The following is a 22403-nucleotide window of genomic DNA, read 5'->3' as shown; positions in this document are numbered from 1 at the left end:
CAGCTTTAGGCGGTTGCAGTTTTAGAACATGTTTGAGATTGTGTTTATAAAATAGAGTTTTTAAGTCAAAAAATGTTTTTTGGCAAAAGCTTCATTTTTAAGCTTTTGTCAAAAGTGTGTTTTGATAATTTTTAAGCATTTTGGACCCTTAAAAGTGCTTTCATTTTTTTTTTAATCAAATGGGTACTTTTCAAACGGACTTTTTGAGTGTTAAACCCATTTTTTGGCCCCTCAAATGCACATTCAAACAAACCCTTAGAGCATATTTGGGATTATGTTTGAAAAATAGAGCGTTTAAGTCAAAAGCTTTTTTTTTTTTTTCTTGCAAAAACTTCATTTTTTAAGCTTTTGTCAAAAATACGTTTTGGCCATTTTTTGGTTTTTTTTACCGTTAAAAGCACTTTCAATTTTTTTTTTTAACCAAACGGATACTTTTTTCTTTAAACAGACTTTTTAAATATTAAACAGACTTTTAAACCCTCAAACGCAAACTCAAACATGCCCTTGGTCAATAATCAGCGACCAAAACCATTAGTACAACACTAATCAAAACCTTAAACCGCGTAGTCAAAAATGCAAAAAAAATCCCCAAACGCACAGTAAGCCCTTGTATAGTCAAATTGAGTACGGCGGTGTTTGGCTAATCGTGAGCGCACTGCGCACCCAGTCCCCGAATTCCCTCGCGCACTTTAGCCCCAAAAACCACTCTCTTCAGTCTTCCCTCTGCAACTCTCCCTAATCAGTTGTGGAGGCGGAGAAAGAGACAAATAATATCAAAAAGAAAAAAAAAAAAAAAAAAAAAAAATCAAAGCTTTTCATATATTTGAGGGAGCGAGTGGTGCGTGCGCTTGTTTGTGTGTGCGTGCGTGCGTCAGATTATGGGAAGCACCTTTCTCTCTCCACCAGTGAAGCGTCACAACTCCACACTCTACGCATCCGCCAACACCGCCACCAAGGCCTCCATGCCCGACCCGACCACGACACCGGCAAACGGATCCTCCAAGCGCTCCAAGCACCCGCCCCCTCCGCTCTCGGTCCCGGCCGGCCACGCGGCATTCCGCCTCCTCTGCCACGCATCCCGCATCGGCGGCGTCATCGGGAAGTCCGGCCACGTCATCAAGACCCTCCAGCAGGCCACCGGAGCCAAGATCCGGGTCGAGGATGCACCGAACGAGTCCCCCGACAGGGTAATCGTCGTCATCGCCCCCAGCGCTCTAACCGCCAAGCTCGTCCTTAGGAACACCGCCAATAGTACCCTCCTAGGAGAGGACGGCGAAGAGGAGCTCGGCGTTGAGGTTTCGAAGGCTCAGGAGGCGCTGGTGAAGGTATTCGAGAGGATTCTGGAGGTGGCGGCGGAGAGCGATGGCGGGGAGGTCGGGGTTGGGGTGGTGTCGTGCCGCCTGCTGGCGGAGGTGGCGCAGGTGGGGTCAGTGATCGGAAAGGGAGGGAAGGTCGTGGAGAAGATAAGGAAAGAGAGCGGCTGCAAAGTTAGGGTTTTGTCCGACAAGTTGCCGGCCTGCGCACAACCTTCCGACGAGATTGTCGAGGTAAGGTTTGTTTTTTCATTACTCCTTTTGAAGTTGAAAATTTGCTCATTATTTCCTTCTTTGTGGTACAATGTTTGTTAGGGTTTATGTAGCTACTGGTTGAGCTAAATTGGATGGTTGCTTGGAGTTGATTGTTAAGTGAGGAATTTCAAGGTGTACAATGTTGTTGTGGCCTGCATTTTTGTGTGTGAGAATGTAGAGTAGTAGGGGTGCATACTCGGTTTCTTGGGTTGATATCAAATCTCTAAAACTCTTAATTTGTACTGCTTTTATGATTCCTCGTGTGCACCCAACGTTTATTCGTTGGTTGAAGCAGTGGCACTGGTATTGTTTCTTAACGGAAGCAGAATATTGCAATGGACAGCCCTTCATTGCTTTCTGGGGAACGTACCTGAATAAATATTTAGAAAACAGCTAATAGACGTTTCTACTTGTTTGAGAAACCCCAGTTTTGGGCGGAAACTTGAAGATGTTTACTATGAAAGAGAATATTCAGATGAAGTTCTAGAGGGAAAAGGCAAAGGCCTTTTAAGTTCAAGAATGGAACAGAGTTATGTTGCCTATTCAGGGTCTCTTATTGGCCATAATTGAAAAAGTGAGAGGTTGTTTCAAGGCTTATTGGATTCCCTTAAATGAGCTTTGCCCAAATTCAGTTAGATTAGGGGGTTAGGGTTTAGTTATTAGTCTATTTAAGTGTGTTTTGTACTCCAGTGGAGGTAGACTTTGATGGAATAAAAAATGTGGAATTGATTCTCCTTCTCTCTCTCCTTCTCTTCCCTCGGCTTCTTCCTCTTTCACTATCTTCTTTCTCCCCCTTTTAGCTTTGTTCTCTTCTCTTTTCCCCTCTTTTAACTTGTGATTTTTGTGTGTATTGTTGGTTCTACATCATAGTATTACCACATAGGTTGCATCTTTCATCTCATTGAATTGCTCTTGTTGGCACAATGAGACTCAAGTGTTTCATTTATAATTTCCTTGATGGCTAGAGTTTATTTCACTTCTATTATTACCGAACAGAGGTAAATCCGCCCACACAATTCTTATCAAGTGCTTTCATAGGTATCAGGGTTCAAAATGCTCATTTGGGAGTGCAATTGCAGATATTGGAGGCAAAACTGCATCACCTACCACCTCTTTTCGATACAACATTAGTTGATGACGTATTAAATTCCAAGTCCTTCCATTAGGAGGGATACAAATGTGGAGAAGTACTGGTATTCGTTTTGACAATTTGTCATTGAAAACCAAGATGGAAACCAGTTGCATCTCCTTGGTAGAATTACATGAATATAATCAACTTTGGCCAACATTTTCATGTTTTCATATTCTTTTACTGGAGTCCATTTAAGTTGACCTTGGGTTGATATTTTTTGTGATTACTTGAAGGTTTTTTTTTTATTTTTTTTAATTTTATTTATTTATTTATTTTTATTTTAAATTTATAATAAATATATAAGTGGTCGAAATATCATTAGAAGCGCAAAGCGCAACCCAGGTACATAGGAAGTATACAAGAAGAACGCAAAGGAGAAAAAGAACATTAGGTGGATTAGGCCTAACTTGATGGCTTTTTTGTATAGTGAGAAGAACATTAGGTGGATTAGGCTATGATCTTTCATTCAAAGAAAGAACAAGAGCTAGTTTTGGGTATTTTTATATCTGAAAATGAAGTTTTAACTGTGAAAAATTATTGTGGAGAGCTCCATGGGAACACAACTCACTTTGGTTTTAGCATACAATTGGCAAAAGCCAATGTGGAATCAAGGGTATGCTTAGTGTTTTAAGGCTGCGGATGGTGAGATTGTTGTTTTTATTTAGATGTTCACCACACATAGGTTACCATTTCAACCTTATTGAATAGAATGTTGGAGGTGGCTCCTCTTGTATACTTCTTGTGTACTTGAGGGCGCCCTACGCTTTTAATGATACTTTGATTACTTATAAAAAAAAAAAAAAAAAATTGTTGGAGTCTTGTGCAGAATTATGTGTAGTGTGGATTGGCGATTTGGGCAAGTGTCTCTTGAGTAAATTTCCGTGCCTTTTCCCCATCTTTTTGTAGAGTAATCACTGTCCCATTGAAAGGCTTTGAATTGTTCTCTAATTTCTCTAAATGAAGAAATCACTAGACTGTCTTGCTTGGCATTGGTTATTTGGTTAGCCATGGATTTATGATCATAAATCGTGAATGTACCATTGAGATTTCGGGGTATTGTGAATAGATTTTTGAAGGTGTTTTTTTTTTAACTGTGATTTGCTTTATCTAGATGAAAAGAGATGCTAGAACTTTGTAGGAGTGATTCAGGCTGTTGATCCTTTTGGAGAAACTTTGGGTCAATTTATTTCTTTGTGCTTCATGATTTATAATCTGATGTTTCCTATTGCTTTTAATTTAAGATATTGACGTCAATTTCTTGTTCAAGGCATCCTCTCCTTATTCATGTCTGCAATGAGGCCCTCCTCCTATTGCTAAGGTTGACTTAAATTTTTTTTATGGGTGTTCTCTTGGCAGTTTGGGCCAAATTGGAGATAATTAGTTTCCAGAAAAGTCTCTTTCCTGTACGGAAGGATATTTCTTTGGAGAAGTTGGGAAAAGAAGCATTGGAGAGTTTCCATATCATAAAAGAGAACTAAATTTATTCTTTTAATGGGTCAGTTAAATTCAGAATATCTTGAGAAGAAGTTTCTAATATATTTGAAAGACTTAATGTTCAAATCCCTTTATGTTTGGATGGCTGCAGTCAATAGTTCTCGTTTTTCTCATTTCCTAGAATTTCTGAATATGTGCTCTTCATCTCCTCCCTAGTTGGGGGTTGCTCTTGTATACTTTCTGTGTGCTTAGGTTTACTTATGAAAAAAAGTTTCTAATGTATTTGAATAGAAAAAGTTCCATTTTGAGATTGTTTTTTTTTTACTAAGCTCTTGAATCCTTAAGCAATCATTTCAAAAATTTCTTAAATTTGCCTTTGACAAGAACGATATCCAATGACCTAATAATCGAAAGGCGGAAAACCTAGCCAACGAGCTGGTTGAGTAAAAGTAAGGTGATGTGTTCATTTCAGTTTCAAAACATGTTAAAAGTTTTTGTAGTCTTATCTTTTAAAAGAGAAGTATGTGTTAGCACACAACAGGTCACCATTTATTTAAATGAATTTCCATTTTTCTTGCTTTTAGAATTACCTTTAATAAATTGTTAGGAGGTGGAATTGAATCAAGAAATTTCATTTTTCATGTCCAAGCATTCTGTTATAGCTTTCTGAGTGACTGAAATGTATGTCAATCTGATGCTTGTGCTTAATTCTATTGTATTTTAGTTGACAATATATCTCCTATTCCCTTATGCAATTGTGGGTCAACAATGTGGCAGATAGAAGGGGATGTTTTGGCTGTAAAGAAAGCACTTATTGCCATCTCCCGCCGTCTTCAAGATTGTACATCAGTTGAGAAGACGAGGATTATTGCAAGCAAACCCGTGGAAGCAGTTACCCGTGAGACTTTACCTGACTTCCGTTTAGATCTTGTTACGCAAAGGAACTCGGGGCTACACACTATGCCAAGCAGCTCAATCAACTATGCTTCAGGAGTTCATGCGGTGTCATTAGAGGTTGATAGGGTTCCTTCTTTGGAAACAAAAACACTAGTGCAGGAAGTTATTTTTAAGGTTCTTTGTTCCAATGATAGGGTTGGTGGTGTTATTGGAAAGGGGGGTGCCATTGTCAGGGCTCTTCAAACTGATACAGGGGCTAGTATAAGTGTTGGGGCTTCTATAGCTAATTGTGATGAACGAGTAATTACCATTACTGCATCAGAGGTTTGTCATTGTGTATTCTCTCTCTCTCTCATGATTTCACAATTTACATGTGCTCATTTATTGGTCTATGGGTTATTGATAGGTTTTATGGTTTGCTTTGTCTTGTGTAGGACCCTGATTCACGATTCTCGCCAACACAGAAGGCAGTTGTTCTTGTTTTCTCTAGGTCTATAGAGGCAGGCATTGAGAAGGGCCAAGATTCGGGCTCAAATAAGGGGTCGCCTGTTATTGCAAGGCTTGTAGTCCCATCAAATCAAGTTGGTTGTTTGTTGGGAAAAGGAGGTGCAATAGTTTCAGAGATGCGAAAGGTTACAGGTGCTGCCATACGAATAATTGGAGGTGAACAAGTCCCGAAGTGTGTGACAGAGAATGATCAGGTGGTGCAGGTGCGATGGTGTAACTTCTTTTGTTAAGTACAATGAGAGGATGACAAATAAAGCTTCAATTTTATTTAATTCATTTTTTGCCTGGAGAAGTATGCATAAATAATTTTTGGACTTTCAAATTAAGAAATGGTTAAACTTTCTTTCATCTTATAGCTTGGAATTATAGTCAAAACTTTACAAGGGTTTGGCAAGTGATGACTCTTTTCTCAATTATCAAAAGAGAAAGAATTAATGACTCAAAGTTGATGTTGCTGAGAACATTGCTGGCTGCATCTTCTTTATAGACCAGCCAAAAAGAAGGTTTCATGGATATCTGACATTTGACAGCCAATATTTTATGAAAAATATTTTCCTTCAAAGCAGTCAAAGTTTTGTCCTTCAAGTTCTTTCCAATATTATCAACTATGAAGATGTTGACAATTTGTTGCATTTTATGGTTTCATGTTTGGGTTAGTAATTCCATTCCATGTCTTTTGAATTTTTTAATCTTCTGAATTTCAGATTGTAATTTTTACAAGTAGCTTCAATATGCTCCCTGTGTATATGAGTGTCTTCCTTTTTCGTAATAAAATCATTTTACTTGTAGAAAAATGTTTGGGTTAGTAATTTAATATAATTTCTTTGGAAAAAAAGTTGAGCAAACTAAATAATGCAGATTTCATTTAGTGAAATCTTTTCTGCATGGTGGCCTAAGTGAAATAGGATAATCTTTAATTTCAGTAAGGTTTTCATTTATTTGACAGATTTCAGGGGAGTTTTCAAATGTGCAAGATGCGTTGTATAATGTAACTGGTAGACTGCGAGATAACCTTTTCTCCAGCACGCAGAACAATGTTGGAACAAGGAGCAGTTCCTCTGTATTTACCGATACCAGCCCTTATGGAAGACTGAGAGATCCTCCCCCTCTTGGAAGTCATCCATCAGTTGGTGTCTCTCATAGTCTCAGTCGACATGCTACTTTCACGCAAAGTACAGATCCTTCAGTTGGTGTTTCTCATAGTCTTGGTCGACATGCTACTTTCACTCAAAGTACAGATCCTTCAGTTGGTATTTCTCATAGTCTCAGTCGACATACTATAAGTCAAAGTATGGATAATTTTGGGATTCCCCATGGTTTTGATCGTCCTCCTTCACCAAGGTTATGGGCATCGCAGGTAAGATCTCTCTCTCCTCTCTCTCCTCTCCCTCTCTCTCATAATTTTGCCACTTCTTATGGATGGGTTTGATTGCAGTCAGCAGTTGGAGTAAATCCAAGAGGCATCACTGATATTGGCAGAGGAATGACTAATCTTAAAGGTGGCTTAGAACTTGGCAGGTTGGTAACACCCTACAAAATGCATACATTTTATGAGTGTGGACCAAGCTGTAATTGATTATCAAGCAAACTATTTGGCAGTTAGAAATCTTAGCATCTTAATTTGACAAAACAGAAAACTTCATGAAGGTTTGAGATCCACCTAATCATGATGCTTTCTGGTTTAATTTATGTGAGTGGGACATGCCGAACACCTTCACTTGTTGAGTGACTAGTCTTATATTAGGAAGATGAGAAGTAACCCACTTGCTACAAATGATATCAGAGCCACCTAGTATCATCAGGCCATGTGGTACTGGAGCACTCATGATGTGGCCATGATGAGGATGCTAAGAATTTAAGAGGGAGAGTTTGTAACACCTCGGCCCCATATTAGAAATATGAGAAGTAGCCCACATAGAGTGGGTTGTTTATAAAGATAGTTATGAATGCTAAGTCGTACATTGCCTAGTTATTAAGAGAAACTGAGCTTTATAATGAATTCTAGGGAAGCTTCAAATTGAGTAGTCTTTTGAGGGTAATAGCGCAGATGTGGCTAGCGCTTTTCCCTAGGTTGTTACAAGATCTCTTCTTTGTATTGACACTCTGATGCATAGCTCTTTAGCATATTAAAGTCCATTATTGCTGCAACCAGTGATATCAGCCCTTTGCTTCATTTTATTACCTATGATTATTGCTCTATCAAACTCTTTTTGGTTATTTACGTCAAGGTGTAGCTCAATTGGCCAAGAGCAATAGCTCGGAGGTTACTAGTTTGAATTTCTTCTTCCCCCTCCCCTTTGGGCCATTTACATATAATAAAAAAAATAAAAAATAAAAAATAAAATTGTTTATGGTTATATCTCTATGGAGTGTTCTGCAGAGATAATGTAATTAACTCAGATGCTGTTGTGCTTAATCATGTAATGCGCAGTCTTCGCATCTCATACTTATATATCAACTAGATTACCTATATGTGCAGTTGTATCTGTGGATGGGGACCTTTTACATGCCACTCAGAGCTATAATTGATGGTTCATGCATATCGTGTGTACAGTCCTATTCTTTAGTTAACTGAAATACATAACAAATGAGTATCATCGAATATGTGATTATACACTAGCAGCGTTTTGTATTATCATTGTATATACCTGCAGTGATGCCCTTTGACTGAATAACCTTGGCCCTGTGCTTTCTAATGGAAAGAAGAAAAAAGCAGAGTATAAAACGCTTGGACTGTCTAAACTGAGTATTGCATGCATCAGTTATCAGTTTGTGAATTGGAGAACTACCTAGTCCATATATTTTCTATTGGAAAGGAGAAACTAGCAGAGTATAAAATATTCAGAATGTCTGTGTAATTACATTCATCTTTATCAATTTTTTATTTTTGCAGTGGAAGCAAATCCGCTATTGTGACAAATACAACTGTTGAGATCGTAGTTCCGGATAATGTTATTGGCTCTGTATATGGGGATAATGGTAGCAATCTGAATCGTTTGAGACAGGTGACCCACTCTTTCATTTGAAAATATATTCCAGCAGTACTGCCATGTTGGCATTATTTCCACCAATAATCAGTTCTATGTGAACGTTATGATCTATGCTTAATGATGACTACCCCATGCCTACTTATAACTCTATAAAGCTTCAGAATTGCTAGTTATTTATTCTTAGGAATTAAATATTTCAAACTCAGGGAACTCACTGAAGTGGCTGCTACAACACAGCCAACCCTAAAAGCCTTTCTCTTTCTTTTTCTTTTGTTCTGTTTTGAAAAGAGAGAGCGTAGTGATGATTAACAAGCTTAAGTATTTAAAAGATAAAAGAGTATCATGCTGGCAGCTTGCTTTTGTGGGAACAAGTCTGTGCTTTAGCTGCTGAGAAAAAAGAAAAAGAGTCTGAGTTTAGTCCAGAAATATGGAAAGTAGAAAAGTCCGAGTTTGCATCTTTCTAAATTTTTTTCTTTCATTTTATTCCTTTCCTCTTTCTTGCTTTTTTTTTTTTTTTTTTTTTTTTTTTTTGGGAATCTCACGCTTCACTTTTCTCATTAGATACCATGATTGCTATCAATGTTCACTACTTTTTAAGATATCTATACTTAGAACTAACTTGTACTTACTCTCTGGATGTTTTCTGATCAGATATCGGGTGCCAAGGTCATAGTGCATGAACCTCTTTCCGGATCAACCGACAGGATTGTTGTCATATCGGGGACACCCGATGAAACCCAGGCGGCGCAGTCTCTCCTCCATGCATTCATTCTCACTGGATCATAACGCGATGAGATCATATTTATCCAGTTTGTAGCTTGTGTTGGCTTTTTTCCTTCCTTTTTTTCGCCCCCTCAAAACGTGTACACTAAAGTAGGAAGATTCAGCTCTTTTGTATCCTGGCATTTTGGCAACAGCATTTTGGATGTAATTGTTTAACATTATGTTTTGTAGCGAGTCATGATTTTTGTTTCCTATTCAGATTTTAAGAAGGGTTAAGACAAAAAAAAGTCAAGGCCAATTTCTAACTTTGACAGCATTGCCCTAAATCTTAAATTCAGATTTTAAGAAGGGTTAAGACAAAAAGTGCTTTGTGGCATAGCACATAGCAGTGCAGCCCTAATGTCATGGTGCACAATTTTGCTAATGTCTTAGACTTCTAGTACCTATTTAAGAAAGAGTAATGCTATTTAATAAATTGGCATATGACTGTGGTATAGCTTGATGATGTGACATTAAAAATCAATCATTTAATTAGCATTTGTAAAAATAGAAAAGAAAACCAATGGTTGATTATCACTATCACATTATTTCAGTTGGCTTCAACTTTTGACATAGATGATGACGATGACAAACTTGAACTTCAATTTTCATTTTTCAATCGAGTTCAAATAAAAGGGCAAACATATTTATATCAAATGCACAACATCACAAGCCAGTACAAGAAGATTTAATTCAAAACAACATCATCAAGCACAATTTTTTTATTTAACTCTTGGCAACTGCATCGGTTGCCACTGGCACAGCAACTGGAGTGGGTTTGAGTGTGATTTCCACGTTGTCGTGGACTCCTTGCAGCAGTAGCTCACCATCATATGTCAAAACTTTCCGCTTCTTTCCTGCTCTCAGTGTCCCAACCAGTGCTTCGAATATATTTGCACACCTATCGTCATGAAATAGCGTGCCAAATGTGACCTTCCACACCAACCAAAATTTTCGATTAGAAGATCCAAATGATGTATTAAGTATATAGTGTAAACTAGTTTAAATTAAAAAATTGCATGAAAGTCACTTCTCTCTCTAGCTTTTTAGAGAGAGAAGCTCTCTCCTATCAATGTGTAGGAGCTTTTCCACTCTGAGTGCAAGGAGTAGAAGTCCATCATGTGTCACAAGAGTGTTAAAAAATGAGGTGATTTTTAAAATCATCATTTGATCAAAATTCAATAGCAATTAATCACAAGTCCAATGGTGATTTTAAATGCCAGATTATCCTTGGAAGAACACAAGAGTGTCACAATAAGGACTTATAGTTTTTTTTTTTTTTTTTTTTTTTGATAAGTAATAAAATGTTTTATTAAAAAGCGTAAAGGCGCCTCAAGGTACACTGAGAGTATACAACAGGATCACCTAACTAGAAGGAGAAAAACGAAGAAGAAAATCATCATAGCTAATCGATGCTGGAAAGACATGCGCAACGGTTCAAAGATACAGAGTATGAAAGCAAGAGGCTAGTATGTCTTCCCAAGTCCCCTCCAAATTCTCAAAGCACTTATTATTCCTTTCTCTCCACAGAAGGACTTATAGTATTACTCGAGTGAGAGACATTCATCTTCCTAGTAGTGCCACCTTGTAGATCTCTCTCTCCCTCTCTCTGTCTTTGTATCTCTGTTTGTGTTTTGGAAGCCAGATTTATTGTCCATCTGCTGTCTCCGACCCCATCACTTTCACTGGCCTCTACATCACCCCCGACCACTCCCCTCCATTGTGTGTGGAGCCCGCCACTCCTAATTTTAGCTAGCACTTTCTTGACTCTTGTATATTCTATTCCCTTCTATGTCTTCTCCTTTCTCTTTGTAATAGGTGTCCTCTTTTTACCTATGGAGATCTTATATTCCTTGAGTGTCAATTGCAGCGCACTTTCCTCGCGGGACATCAAAGTGGAGTACTCCTCTTCAATGGTTTCAGTCCAATTGTTCTAAGTATAATGCAATTTTGCTAAAATTGGGTTTACGCAGTATTCAACTTTTTTTTGATAAGTAATGATGATATAAAAAGTGCAAAGGGGCGCAACCCACATACACGGGAAGTATAAATAGAGAGCGCCTAAGAGGAAGAGAAATGAAAAAGAAAATTAGATAAACTAATCACTAAAGGAGCTAGCTAAGCGGCCATCCAAGAGTAAAGAGTAAAAAAAAAAAAATGAGTCAATTCCTCTATGATCCTAGTGAAATTTTCAAAACATCTAGCATTTCTTTCATTCCAAATACACCACATAAGACACAGAGGGATCATCTTCCACACAACCGCGCTTCGAGATCGTCCTCTCGACCACTAGCTATCGAACAAGTCCCTCACCCTGCAAGGCATGACCCAAAGCAACCCAAACCGCTTAAAAATCGTGTGCCAAATAACACTTGCGAGCTCACAGTGGAGAAGAAGATGATCGACTGACTCTCCGGTCTTCTTGCACATACAACACCACTCCACTACCACTATGTTCCTCTTACGCATAGTATCATGAGTCAAAATTTTGCCTAAGGCCGCAGTCCACCCGAAAAATGTCACTCGCTGAGGCGCCTTAGTACGCCAGATGCTCTTCCAAGGAAACTCCTCTTGATTAGGATTGGACAAGGCCTTGTAGAGCGACTTAACCTCAAACTTGCCCTTCTTGGACGAAGACCAACAAATACGATCTACACTGCCTAGGGAAACTCTTGATCATGCAAATGATGGTAAACGAAAGCCACCAGACGGGTGAACTAGTTTTGTATGCTGATATGGCTAATGGCTTAATTAAATTGGAAAGACATGCCCAGTAGAAGGGTAAGGAGACAGTGGTTTTTGCACTCTCCAAAAATCTTGGTGGGCAGTTAAGTAGATTGCTGATACAATCTTCACCAACTAATTTGCAAATTCTTTTCTTTTTAAGTAAAAAGAATTCATAATCCAATTGCCAGAATCTGAAAGGAAACAGGTTACAGGAGGTTTGTAGACTGAGCAGGACACTTCAATAAATCATTCTCTATTCCAAAATTTAACCTTGTTTGACAATGCTTTTGGGATGCTTTTTATCTAAAACGTAAAATCATTAACAAAAAAACTCCAATCACAAAATACTTAAAACTGCTTTCGACAACACTTTTTTCAATAAAAAGTAAAAAAACACCCTCTAAAAATAAGGAAAAAAAGTTTCTCAGAGAAAGAAGAGGAACAGAAGAAAAAAGAAAAGTGCCCATCTTTACACTGGAAAAACGACAAACTTTCTCGCAATGAGATGAGAAATTCTTGTTCCAAAGAAAGCATGATGTTACCCACATCACTTATAATGAAGTTTTCAGTTCCGCTTCTTAAATAACATATAGAAACCCCACATAAAAGAGCACCGCAATAAATCAAAACAATGCTGGAGGAGGAAAAAGCAGGCAAACACACAAAATCTAATGAGCAATGCTGGAAACACAAACACGCAAAAGAAACTCAGACGCGGTTAGATCTCCGATCTATAAGTTACCAAATATCAGCTACAAATTACAGATCACCCGGTTCATGGCCCAAATAATCTAGATCCAGATCAAAATCACATCAACCATCGGACATTCAAATACAATGCAATTCGTTTCAGCCTAATTCTATGCATGTTTCTCGATCTGGGTCGGGTACGAAGGAATCCATACAAATATAACGGTGATAATCGAGAGAAAAATGAGGTGAAAATATGTTGAAAATAGTGTTTTTTAGTGTGCACCTTATAGGAACCATCGTCTTGGACCTTGCCAAGCCGCTTGATTTCTTCTTTCAGTCGCTCAACTTCCTCTTCCACGTTCATGGTTTCAGCCTCTTTCCAAAATATCTTCCGCTTACTATTTCAGCGTCTTATATTTTAGTACGATCGTTTCCAGGCAAAATATCTTTTTGGATAAAAGTGTTTTCTTTTTTAAAATAATAATGTTGTCACCCGATTAATGGCAAGTACTTTTATATAGTATTAAATTCACTTTTATCTTTTTTTTTTTCAATTCCAAAAGTTAAAAATTTGGCAATATATTCTTAATATTTCAAAAATTTTCAATTCAAATTCTCCGTTACTAATTTTTATCTAATTTGACAGAATTTTTTTTTTAAAAAAAAACATAGAGGGTAATTATGTAATTTTATATTTTCGTCCAATTTGACGAAATTAGTAATGAAATGTCTGAATTGAAATTTTTTGAAATATTAGAGGGTACATTATCCATTTTTAAATATTGTGATTCGATTAAAAAACTCCTGAAACTTTAAGAGTAAATAAATTTAATCCATATATATTTTGAATTATTTGTTAATATTTTTGTTTTCTTAAAATAATATTGACGCGGTTTTGGTTGCATTTTGTGCTAATCTTTATCTGAAATTATGTATACTTTCATTTCCTAAAATTGAGAATGAAGAGAGACGTGCAAACGGTGCAATTAATTAATTTTTTTTTTATTGTTTTTTTTTTTACATGTCGCATAAGGAGAGGGGAAATATATTCGAACTAGTAATCTGAGCTTCATAAAATGTGATTCCCAGCCAATTAAACTACCATTTGAAAACGCGTACAATCAAATTAAGCCAAAATCAAGATTAGAAACATCATTTAAATAAAGGGTAATTCTATATACCTTTTTTCTTAATAAGAATTCTATAAAGGGTAATATATATATTTTTTAACATGTCGGCAAAAGGAGAGGAAAAAAGGGTGGAGAATTCGAATTAGCAATCTCTATTTCATGAGACATGATTTTCTACTAATTAAACTACCCATTAAAAACGAATCAATCCTTATTTTTTTTAAAAAAAGTCTGACACGGTTATCTCAACATTTTAAGATAATTATAAAAATGTAATTTTTAATTTTTATAATCATAATTATTTTACAATATTTAATACGAGTTAAATCAATCTTTATTAAAAAAAAAAAAATAAAAAATAAAAAGAAATGCTTCCCAAGACTTCGTTTTTTTAAAGTTGTTCACAAATGATGTGTCACAATCTCATGAGTTGATGACATACTTTTCAAAATAATAAATCTCATGAGATAGTGGTACGTCATTTAGAAACTAACTTTTAAGAAAAAAAATTTGAGATGCCTATCCCTTCTTAAAAAAAAAAAAAAAGAAAATTTAATGATTAGTTGGAACATTATCGAATACTTTATAATATTTTTTGAGATAAAATAGTGGTTTTGGGTTTTGGCATTACTCTTCCAGTACCCGGGGGCCCCCCTATACAATCGTTTACTCCTTACAGTGGCATTCCCCGTAAATAAACACATAATCCGTGGCCATTTCCCACTCCTTTTCCTCCTCCTCTTCCTCCTCCTGCTCCTAATCCTTCTCTCTCCAGCATCTTCCTCTTCTTCCTCCACGTTCTTCCTCTCACACCACTCACAAACCCATCAATTTTTCTTTTCGCAAAACAATTTGGTATTTTAATTATTAGTATTTTCGTTTATTCAATCCGATTTTGACAATTGAATCTTTGACTTTTTAAGCTATTTCAACTTTTATATAATTAAATTTAAGGTTTTGTTTGAATTCGAAAACTTTTGCGCTTTTGAATTCCTTCTGTAATGTAACGCTGGAGCAATGCCGGAATCGAATCGCCAACCTCCGATGTACAATTCGGGAGCGATGAACAACAACATAGAGGGTCATATTGAGGACGAAGACGACGACGTTGCGGGCGCAGAGGAGTCCATAGACAACCCCCAGATGCGCTTTGAGGACGGCGCCGTATCGGTGACCTTAAACGGTGCCGTTCAGGAGAGTGCTCCTATTTCTATGTTCGTTCCCGGGTCTGAGTATCCTCCGGTGGCCGGGAACGGTGGTTCTGACCAGCTCACGCTCTCATTCCAGGGCGAGGTCTACGTTTTCGACGCTGTTTCGCCGGATAAGGTTCGGGTTTTTGCTTCTGGGTGTTGCTGAATTTGGTGAATTGTGCGTTGTTTTGTTTGTTTGATGGTTATGCGGTTGAAGGATGTGTGGTTTTGACATGGGTTGTGGTTAATTTGGTGAATTCTTAAGTGTTTTTGTGCTGTGGTGCTTTTTAGCCATTTGGGTTTCAGTTGCTTTGTTGAACTATGCAGTTTATCATGCTTAATCACTTGGGTAGTAAGTGTTTTCAGCTTGCTTGCGATTAGTTTTGTGAATTATGCTACGCTTTTGTAAATTCACGTTGCTTTTTAGCCATTTGGGTTTCCGTTACTTTGTTGAACTATGCAGTTTATCATGCTTAATCACTTGGGAAGTAAGTGTTTTCAGCTTGCTTGCAGTTAGTTTTGTGAATCGCTTAGCCTCAAGAGTTTTGGTCATGCTTTAAGGCATCTAGGTTTTTTTTTTTTTTTTTTTTTTTTTTTTTCTTCCTGATAAGTATGTAATATCATATTTTTTATGCTATTCACCTAAACCAACTTTGTTTTTTCATTTTTCTATCGCTTGGATTTGTGAATATGCTTCATTTTTATGTTCATGCGGTTTCACACTAAAATACTTATAGTCCAATTCCTTATTGATCGATAATGGCATATTTTGTTCTTTAGTGCTGTTTCAACCGGAAATGTTTAAGTTCTATCTGCTGAGTATGTATTTTGTGAAGTATGTGCTTTTTCCCCTAATTTTATTAGAGTTTTGGATGTGTAGAATTGTAGAAAGAGTTACATTCAAGTCACAGATTTTTTTCTTTCGTTTTGCTAAGCAATAATGGAGTACTTTTTTAAACATGCAATGTAAGCTGTAGTGGTTCTTGTGATGAATTTTGTGTTTTGTTAAGGAAAAATATTTTAAAAACTGATTACTCTATCCATTAAAAAGGAAAAATGAATAATGTGGTTCTTATTATAGATTTATACATTATTGAGTGGTTTGACAGTTGAAATGAGCGAGTATTTTAGGGTCTCAAGCTTGTAAATATTGAAGAATCATATGAGGAGTTTAAGTTCTTTTAGGTTGATTTAACAGGTGCAGGCAGTGTTATTACTTTTGGGTGGATATGAAATCCCTTCTGGCATTCCTGCTGTGGGGACGGCCCCTCTTAATCAAAGGGTATGTAAATGCTTAAAACATGTAAGCTTTCTCAAAACTATATACTGTTCCAGAGGGTATTGATTTCTTTTTACTTTCCCTGCCCCAATGGTTTTCTTTTCAGGGCGTGAATGACTTTCCTGGAAGGTCAATTCAACCACAGAGAGCTGCTTCTCTAAGTAGATTCAGGGAGAAGAGAAAAGAGCGATGTTTTGATAAGAAAATCCGTTACAGTGTGCGGAAAGAAGTTGCACTCAGGTATTATATTGCGTTTCTGTCTGAGGTACATTTTGTTAATGCAAAACAAGTTGAAGAATAAAAGTTGGTTAGTCTTGTTGTATTAAGTGGCTCTTATTATAATTCTATCCGGAAAAAAAGTAATAAAAATAACAGAAAAAGAAAAATGTTGGCGTCCCATTTTGTTGACTTGTTCTATAATTTGAGACCATTTAGGTGTTTACTTTTCCAAGTATCAAGTAAATGACAACTACTGCAATGAGTTCTGGAGCATGTATGTGAAAAGATAACACACTCACCTTTTGGGGCTTTCTGATTTATATTGTCTTTTGTAAAGGAAACATAGTGCATAATAGTAAGTCATGGTTACACAGAACTATGCACTTGGCTGTGTCTCAACAACACTGTTTCAGCAAATGTCAAAAAAGAAGTATGAGTGTATAAGTGATCAAAGAAAAATCAAATAAAATTTTTTAAAACATTTCTGCTAGTATTTTAATTTTAAGTGAACTTGTTAACTATTAAGAAAAAAAAGCTTTTCCATCTTTAACTTTACCTACACTCTGTTACTGCTATTTCCTCATTGCCAAGCTTGTTTAGTATAATCCTTTTTGGGTTGAGGGGATACCAGGGATTCTATTGTTTCTCTGCACTGATTATTTGCTTATTCCTTGAATAAGCATCCTTTAAATTAGTAAGGGTAATCAATTTTCAATGCCAACATGGCACAATTGTGCTGGCAATGGGCCTGAGAGGGAGAGGAGGGGTCAAGGTTTCAGTACTTGTCATAGACACAGAGAAGGCATTTGCATTGATTGATATTCTCTGCACGTAAGATTGCTAGTGTATTGCAGAGAACAACCTAGTGTTGGCAGAATTTGAAGCTGGGCTTCCTAGCACTCTGCAATACAACACTAATGAGACAAGACTAAATTTGAAGCTGGGCTCTTGTATTGCAGGGTGCTAGGAAGTGCAATTTGGCCATGGTCTAGCTGGCTTTAAATTTAGTCTTGTCTCATTAGTTCTTAGAACATCCAACTGTAAAATATTAGGTCTCTATGCTTTTTGGCATTGTAAATAAAGACATTCACCTTCCTTTTTCCCTGCCTCTAATCCCGGAATGGAGTGTGGAGCTTTATATCTAGAAGCTTTAACCAATTTTTGAAAAACCTTGAGTGGTTATTTCCCAGAGACTCAAAGAGGTTGGTTTTAATAAATAATAATGACTATGATCTCAATAATAATTTATGGCTGAACATCTATTTTTTTGCCCGGTAGAGTTTGTTTCTGTTTTTGTTTTTGTTTTTTTTTTTGTTTTTGTGGTGGTGGGGGGGATGCAGCAGTGTTAAGTTGTTGCATGCTTCCCTATCAGTGTGTCCAAGTGATTCATGATTATATGTGAGAAAATTGGAGCTTGAGAATCTTTTATGCCCTTTTCTCTTGTCTTGGTTGATTAATGGACACTGAAAAAAGTGATGGGCCTTTGGGATGCTAAAATAAAGATAAAAGTGCTAATGTCTATTGTTTCAGTAGTAATATTTATCAAGCGTAGAAACTATCTTTTCCGTCCAACGTAGAATAGTTGAATCATCCTTTTTCTTTTTTTTCTTCCTTCTCTCCCCACCAATATTTTTGCTGCCTGAATGGGCTCATGTTTCATCTGTGGCTATGTCAGGATGCAACGTAAAAAGGGTCAGTTTACATCAGCCAAGGCTATATCTGATGAAGTGGGCTCAGATTCTTCAGTTCATCATGCAACACAGGGTTCTGGACAAGATGATGGCTTGCAGGAAACCTCGTGAGTGTTAATCTTTGTTTTTGAATGTATAAGTAACTTCTTTTCTATTCTATGGACCATATAATGATATATCCTATCTCCTGCCTATTGGCCTTTCCATTTAAGGTGATATAAATGCTCCCTGCGTTTCTGATGCATCTCAGAAGAAGATGATAGTTGCAAGTTGGAATTTAGTATCATTATATAATTGTAAAGAAAATATGTATTCTCTCTCTCTACATCTTTGCGCGATGGTCTGTGCAGATGTACACACTGTGGAATCAGTTCAAGGTCAACTCCAATGATGCGTCGAGGGCCAACTGGTCCAAGAACTTTGTGTAATGCATGTGGGCTCAAGTGGGCCAACAAGGTTGGTACAATCAGCAAAAAATATACTGATTGATTTTCTTTGCTCTAATTAATTAAATATATGCATCTTTTGGAATATCATGTATATTGAGTGCATTTTGAGTAATTGTATTGGTTGCATAATCTTCACCTTCACTTTTTATGGATGTATTATCCTGATTTTTTGTGATTTTAGTTGGAGTAGATGGTGATTCAGTGACTGAATGAAAAAGTCTTCATAATTTTTGGAGCTTATATTGATTAGCCAATTACTGTTTGAACTTGTGATGACCTACCCTTTTTTCCCCTTCATATTTCTTTTGGGGCAATTCTGTGACTTATCAAGATTCATGCCCGAAGATTTGGTCAAAGTGATACATATTCAAGAAGTTCTGTGGTTTATGTTGCTTGCTAATATAATTTTAAGTGGCAAGCTTGAGGGAACTTAAACCAGGAGAAATGATATTGAATTGAAGATTAAGGATAAGCAAGACAAGAATACATGGATTACAGATTGTTATGAGTGGCAACTGGATTATGTCGAAATTGGTTTCTGAAAGGTTTGAAACAGTGACCTTTCTTTGTGGTGTAGTGATCTACATTTTTTTTTAAGTAATTCAATATCATTAAAAAAGCGCTAAGTATCTACAATTTTTAAGTAAGGAATGATAGCTTAAGGGGACCATGGTAGAATATGTTCTGTATTGGAGGGAGAACAATGTGTCATGATACAGCATTCTAGGTAGTTGAGGGACCTGTCTAGGTAATTATTAACTAAAGTGAGGATGTTGGGAGAAATGATTCACGATTCACAGTCGCATAAGATGGAATTAGAAATGGATGCATATGGTGTAACGTTAGTGTTGATTACGATGAAGGTTTGATAATCTTCTGCAAAACTTGATTCAGTCCATTTGAAGCTGTCATATGAATGCTATACTACACTTGTTAACATATCATTGTCACTGAGGTCAAAAATCTATGCTGGAGTAGCTTCCTGTATAGAAGAGTTGAGGTAACCCTTTTGCAATCAGTTACTGACCTTTGAAAGAAATAGGAAGGAAGAAACAGTATTATCATGTATCAGTTTAGTTTAGACTCTTCTTTGTTGACGGTGATGAAATTTTTATAATTCCATGCCTTGTATGTGAGTCCCTGCAAAATGCTGTTTCTTAAAACGTTATTATTGTTTTTTTTTCCTTTGTTTTATCATTATTGTTTTACTTGGTCTTTGTCCATATAAATATCTAGACCAAGCATTAAACAAACAAACAAACAAATAAATAAAAAGAAGACGTTGCCAACTGAAGAGGAATAATGATACTGCATAAGGTTAAATCATATTGTTTACTGTCTCTATCTGTTCTCTTCACTTCATTCTTGATTTGATCTTTTCTTCTGGCTTTTGTAATGAATATTATGCGAGTTGATGAGGTTGTAGAATCATAATTTTTTTTTTTTTGTATCCCATGGTGCTTGAATTGCTTCCTCTGACCAACAAAAAGAAGAAAAAAAAATATTTGTTTTTCTCTTTTTTTCTTCATCCACACCCGACTTTAATTTTTTTAATATGCTTGAAGACATGGATATTTAAACTCATAACCGCGTATGCTAAACCTTGTAAATTTCTTTGAAGATGATGAAATTCCCCAAGACTAAAACCCTGGTGCTTGTTTCAGTGATCTCAAGATAATGAATTGAATTTGCAGGGAATTCTACGAGATCTTTCTAAGGTTCCAACTGCGGGTCCCCAGGATCCTTCTGTGAAGCCAACTGAACAGGTGAGCTACGCCCTTTGTGAAGAACATACTGTTTGTTCTTTGAGCCTTCCCCCCACCTAACCCAATTCTTTTTCTTGCCCGCCTGCATCTTTGTTATATAATGTATATTTTTATATATCTGTGTGTGTTGGGCAATTTTTTCTATCTTTTCTCTTCCCCTTTTTCTCATGGGTGTTTATCACAGAGTGACGGTGAAGCGAATGACTTAGATGCTGTAACCCAGGCTGTAGAAATTGTCTCCTCTTCGAATGGCGATAACTCAGCTGTAACTGTGGAAAGGTGAGTAACAAGACGCTTATGTTGCGGCAAGTGACACGCCTTTTTTTTCTCAAGTAATTGATCTAAATTCACCTGTAATAACTTTCAACTTGCTGTAACAGAATGTACATACAATTTAGTGCTCTCAACTCTTCTTAAACACTTATTATTTCTGTAATTTGAGTGTAGTAGTGTATGGACCATAATGGAATTTCTGTCTAAATTTTGTATGTGTATTAATATCTCCTCTTGGAAAAAAAGAGAGCAATGTTTTGGGCATTTCTTTATTCTTGCAGCACTATTCTTGGCATTTCTGCACACGAGTGAACATCTACTTTCTTCACATGGATAAAAATTTAGGGGGAAGGGAAAAAAATTTTAATTATAACTTTTCAGGTAGCTAGATCTTTTTCGAATAAAATCATTTATATCTCGTAGTTAGCTTAAAATTTTGTGGAAATCGCTAATATTTGCATATATTCAAGCCTTGCTATACATTATAGTGACCCAAAATTTACATCAGAATTACCAACCATTCTGAAATTCTCCAATGCTTGACTGAGATTTGAGAAACTGACCTTTTTTTGGTTGGTGGAGGCTGTGGGTTTAGATGACTAGGGTTTGAGAAGGAAAGAGGCACCTCATTATCAATGTGATACAATTGTCTATGATTTGAGAGAATAACTTCTTTAAGGTTTTGGCATAAACCAAGACTTTTGTGCCCTCCAATAAGATTGACATATCGGCATGGAATAAGAAAATCAAATGTTAACAAAACACCATATCAAACCTAGTCTAAAAAAAGTTAAAAACCCCTCTCAACACAGCCACCAAAATGGGTACACACAACCACCTCTGACAAGACGCCGCCGTTGTTTACGCTATGCACTGCCATCGTTGCCGCCCTCTCGGCTGATGGAGGTGGTGAGAGAGACGCACGCTAGATGTTGCCGCCCAGATTGGGATCTAGCAAATCCCCCGCCTAGGTTGAGATCTCTGGATTTTGACGGTCGGGATCTCTTTGATCAGTCCAAGCGGTTGATGTACGACGGTGGGCTCTACGATCCTTTGGAGGACGAAGTCCCTCTCACACTAGAATCATCATTCTCAAAGATCTTGGCCAGCATCTCTATAGCTGGAATCATCTTTGTCCTTCTTAGAGATCTTGGTCGGGATCTCTCTCACTGGAATTGTCTCTATCATTCTCAGAGTCAGAGATCTTAGCCTTGGGTGGCAGCAGCGGGGCTTGGCATGAACGACAGCGGCGGCGTATGTTGGGAGATGGTTGGGTGTGCCTTTTTTGGTTGTTGTATTGTGAGGATTTTTTTTTAGGCTGAAAGAATGGCTTAGATCCGGTGTTTTGCTAACATTTGATTTTCTTGTTCTAAGCTTGTGTGTCAATCTCTTATTGAAGGGCATTAAAGTCTTGGTTTGTACCAAGACCTTATAAAAGTTATTTTCATGATTTGAATTAGGCGTTTTAGACCATAATTGCTTATTATATAATGAAGTGATTATTGAGTTATGGACTGAAAGAAAAAAAAAGAAAAAGAGGAATATTGTCACATAAAATATGTCATAGAAGGTCGAGCTGCATTGTTTTATTGAAGAATCTTGGGATTTTGTATAAAAGTCTATGGCTTTGTTTTGCTCACTTCAAACTTCAAAGTACAAAAAGAAAATCCCACTCTTTCTTTGTTTGTCAAAAGAT

The 22403-nt window shown here is 36.9% G+C and overlaps 3 protein-coding genes across 3 annotated transcripts; 2 read left to right on the top strand and 1 right to left on the bottom strand.

Moving 5' to 3' along the window:
- Positions 1-652: 652 nt before the first annotated feature.
- Positions 653-9503, top strand: LOC132176973 (KH domain-containing protein HEN4). Its single transcript, XM_059589149.1, has 7 exons — positions 653-1547; positions 4912-5355; positions 5466-5741; positions 6485-6895; positions 6974-7056; positions 8432-8543; positions 9180-9503. Exons 1-7 carry the CDS (start codon positions 879-881, stop codon positions 9312-9314), a joined length of 2130 nt encoding a protein of 709 aa, XP_059445132.1. The 5' UTR covers positions 653-878; the 3' UTR covers positions 9315-9503.
- Positions 9504-9870: 367 nt separating this feature from the next.
- LOC132176974 (costars family protein) lies at positions 9871-13146 on the bottom strand. Its single transcript, XM_059589150.1, has 2 exons — positions 12994-13146; positions 9871-10223 (listed from the first exon to the last, which is right to left on the bottom strand). Exons 1-2 carry the CDS (start codon positions 13072-13074, stop codon positions 10017-10019), a joined length of 288 nt encoding a protein of 95 aa, XP_059445133.1. The 5' UTR covers positions 13075-13146; the 3' UTR covers positions 9871-10016.
- Positions 13147-14570: 1424 nt separating this feature from the next.
- LOC132179312 (GATA transcription factor 24-like) lies at positions 14571-20936 on the top strand. Its single transcript, XM_059592015.1, has 7 exons — positions 14571-15166; positions 16229-16312; positions 16416-16549; positions 18204-18326; positions 18570-18675; positions 20363-20434; positions 20619-20936. Exons 1-7 carry the CDS (start codon positions 14858-14860, stop codon positions 20715-20717), a joined length of 927 nt encoding a protein of 308 aa, XP_059447998.1. The 5' UTR covers positions 14571-14857; the 3' UTR covers positions 20718-20936.
- Positions 20937-22403: the final 1467 nt, after the last annotated feature.

Source organism: Corylus avellana, chromosome ca4, assembly GCF_901000735.1.
Source record: "Corylus avellana chromosome ca4, CavTom2PMs-1.0".
Taxonomy (NCBI): Eukaryota; Viridiplantae; Streptophyta; class Magnoliopsida; order Fagales; family Betulaceae; genus Corylus; species Corylus avellana.
This window is presented reverse-complemented; position numbering and strand designations above follow the sequence as displayed.